Below are 3,084 nucleotides of genomic sequence, written 5' to 3'. Positions count from 1 at the left end.
GCTAGCTGGGGAATCCTGGGAATTGTAGTCCAGCCTTGCTAGCTGGGGAATCCTGGGAATTGTAGTCCAGCCTTGCTAGCTGGGGAATCCTGGGAATTGTAGTCCAGCCTTGCTAGCTGGGGAATCCTGGGAATTGTAGTCCAGCCTTGCTAGCTGGGGAATCCTGGGAATTGTAGTCCAGCCTTGCTAGCTGGGGAATTCTGGGAGTTGAAGTCCATTCTAGCTAACTGGGGAATTCTGGGAATTGTAGTCCACCCTTGCTAGCTGGGGAAATTTGGAAGCTCCATCCACCTTCAAGTTGCCAACTTTGAAAAAAACGTGGTCTAGACTAGAGCCACAGAGGAGCCCCCCCCCCACCACCACCACCAGTACAGGGCAGTAGCCCTCCACCAACCCCTTGGAAGCCCCCTCCCCATCAACTCCAATTCCTTCTGAGAACTTTATTCTGATTACAAAAAGACAAAAAAAAAAATACATCAGCTGGAAAAGGCGGCGCCCATCCCTTTTTCACAGTGCCCATGCACAGCTGGGCTTTTCGTCCCTGTCCATGGGGGGGGGAAGAGAAGCCCCCCACCCTGCCAGCCGCAGTCTCGGTAGCCCCCTGCCCCTGCTGTGCTTCTGCCAAGCTGCTGCTGTCTGTCTTTCCTTCTTCCAGGTGAGAGACACACCCCCCCAGAGTCTGTAGAAGAGAGGGGGGAGGCAGAATTGGGGACCCCCCCAAAAGGCAGGGAAGAGCAGCCGGTCTAAGGCAGTCACCCCGATGGATGCGGCTTGCCTCTTCTGCGCTGGGCGCCCCGTGGTTTCAGGGGTTCAGAGAAAGGGGCAGGAGCTGAAATGTTTGGGGTGGACAGCAGGTCCGAGTCACCCCAAACACCCCACCCAGCTTGGTCTGCTGGGGGAGCATGGGAGAGGGGGGGGTCTCCTTGCACCCCGAAGATCCGTGTCTCCAGCAAACCTTCCGGGGCCTGGTAAAACCCAGACTACACCCCGCAGACTCCGTGTCCTTTGTCCCGAGCGCCCATCAGAGCAGGGATGGTCTTGGGGGGGGGGTCTTTGAGGGGTAGGCCAAGACCCCAGGCTGCATTGGGGTGGAGGGGGGGGCACGTCTTGTTCCTGGCACAGAAATGAACCCGGTGGGCTTTGAGGACCGGCTTCGGATCCAGGCTTGTGGGAATCCTCCCCCCCCAATCCAGTTGGAGGTGTCGTTCCTGCTGCTTTCGGTCTTCCGGGGACCCCCCAAAGGGTCTGTCCTGGATACTGGGCACCCCTCCCTCCCCCCGCTTGACCCGCCTCCGGTTGCTGGACCGCCCTTCGCTGTGCTTGTCCAACCTGCAAAGGAAGGAAAGAGGAAGGAAAGTGAGAGTTGGGGAGGGGAAGAATTTGGGTGGGGGGGGGTTGCAGCATCCGCAAGACTTGTGGACCCCTGGGCTCAGGGGAGCAGCTGGCACCTTTAAAAGGCCAGGCCAGAATTTCTGCAAAGCCCTGGGGGACAAAGGGGGGGCCCCCAAACGCCCACCCACCCCCCGCCCCCAGCCAGAGGGCCACCCGCCCTGAGCACTGCAGGATGGGCCGTTCGTTTACCTGGTCCGTGTCTGCCGGATTCACACATCCCGAAGGAGCTGGAGGGAAAAGGAGGCAAGGTCAGAAGACACAGGGCGGGATGGGGGGGTCTTCAGGGACCCTCAACCACCCAGGGGGAGGGGGAGGAGGAGGAGGGTGGGAGAGAGAGAAGTGGATTATAGATGAAAAGAAGATGAGAAAGAGAAAACAAAGAAGGAAGGGAGGGAGGGAGGGAGGGAGGGAGGAAGGAAAGAAGGGAGGGAGGAAGGAAGGAAAGAAGGGAGGGAGGAAGGAAGGAAGGAAAGGAGGGAGGGAGGGAGGAAGGAAAGAAGGGAGGGAGGAAGGAAGGAAGGAAAGGAGGGAGGGAGGGAGGAAAGAAGGGAGGGAGGGAAAGAAACGGGAGGGAGGAAGAAAAAGAAAAAGAAAGAAAGAAAAGAAAGAGAGAAAGAGAGAAAGAAAGAAGAAATTAAGAGAGACAAAAGGGAATCAGGGAAGGGAAGGGAAAGGGAAGGGAAGGAAAGAAAGGGGAAGGGGAAGGGGAGGGAGAGGAGGGGGGAGGAGGAGGACGGGATGGAGGAAGTGGATTATAGATGAAAAAAGATGAGAAAGAAAAAGAAGAGAGAAGGAAGGAAGGAAGGAAGGAAGGAAGGAAGGAAGGAAGGAAGGAAGGAAAGAAGAAAGAAAGAGAGAGAGAAAGAAGAAATTAAGAGAGACAAAAGAGAGAATCAGGGAAGGGAAGGGAAGGGAAGAGAAGAGAAGAGAAGAGAAGAGAAGAGAAGAGAAGAGAAGAGAAGAGAAGAGAAGAGAAGAGAAGAGAAGAGAAGAGAAGAGAAGAGAAGAAAGGGGAAGGGAAGAAGGGAGAAGGGAAGGGAAGAAAGAGGAAGGGGAGAAAGGGGAAGGGGAAGGGATCGGGCCCACCGTCAAGGGATCGGCCACCAAAGCCGCCACGCTGTTCCGCATCTCGTTCTCGCTGCCTCGCAGGGGGATCAGGGAGACGTTGCCCAGCCGAGAGTCCGGTTGCGTCTGAGGCGTCCGGATCTTGGAGGACTCCGAGGGCCAGACGTTGCCTCCGTGCTGGGGGGTGGGCGTGGAGGAAGAAACAGAGAGATTAAGACCCCCGCATCCGTCTTCTGGGAAGCACCATCCACGGAGGGCACCATCCGTGAGACCCCTCCATCGGTGTCCCACCTCACACCCTCCAGCAAAGCCAGCCTCAGCCAGGAACCCGCTCTGCGGGGCCCAGAGGGGCCAAGTTCCTAGTCCTCATGGCCCTGAAGCCGCAACAGCCGGACCAGAATCCCCGGGAAGCCCAGAAGCTGGCAGACGGATCTCTGCGCTTGGAAGGCTTCCTGCTCCCGAGCGTGCGACACACTTGGCACCACAAGGGGTTGTGCAAAGAGGCCCCTGGCCTCACCAAGGTTTCCTGCTTGCGCAGGGGGTTGGACTAGACGACCTCCAGGGTCCCTCCCAGCCCTAGGATTCTACGTTCAACCGAAAGGGAGCCCACGGCTTCTCTTCACTGGG

General features: G+C 57.7%; 1 protein-coding gene across 1 annotated transcript in view; it reads right to left on the bottom strand.

Moving 5' to 3' along the window:
* Nucleotides 1–1,601: 1,601 nt before the first annotated feature.
* The window catches only part of LOC107288256 (arf-GAP with Rho-GAP domain, ANK repeat and PH domain-containing protein 1-like), an 80,038-nt gene continuing 78,555 nt past the window's right edge, over nucleotides 1,602–3,084 (bottom strand). The window contains exons 22-23 of the mRNA XM_015816855.1: nucleotides 2,479–2,634; nucleotides 1,602–1,619 (exon numbers count right to left, since the gene is read on the bottom strand). Of these exons, the coding sequence (XP_015672341.1) occupies nucleotides 1,602–1,619; nucleotides 2,479–2,634 (174 nt within the window). The remainder of the gene's footprint in view (nucleotides 1,620–2,478; nucleotides 2,635–3,084) is intronic.

The sequence above is a fragment of the Protobothrops mucrosquamatus genome, unplaced genomic scaffold (genome assembly GCF_001527695.2).
Source record: "Protobothrops mucrosquamatus isolate PMUCROS unplaced genomic scaffold, P.Mucros_1.0 scaffold513, whole genome shotgun sequence".
Taxonomy (NCBI): domain Eukaryota; kingdom Metazoa; phylum Chordata; class Lepidosauria; order Squamata; family Viperidae; genus Protobothrops; species Protobothrops mucrosquamatus.
This window is presented reverse-complemented; position numbering and strand designations above follow the sequence as displayed.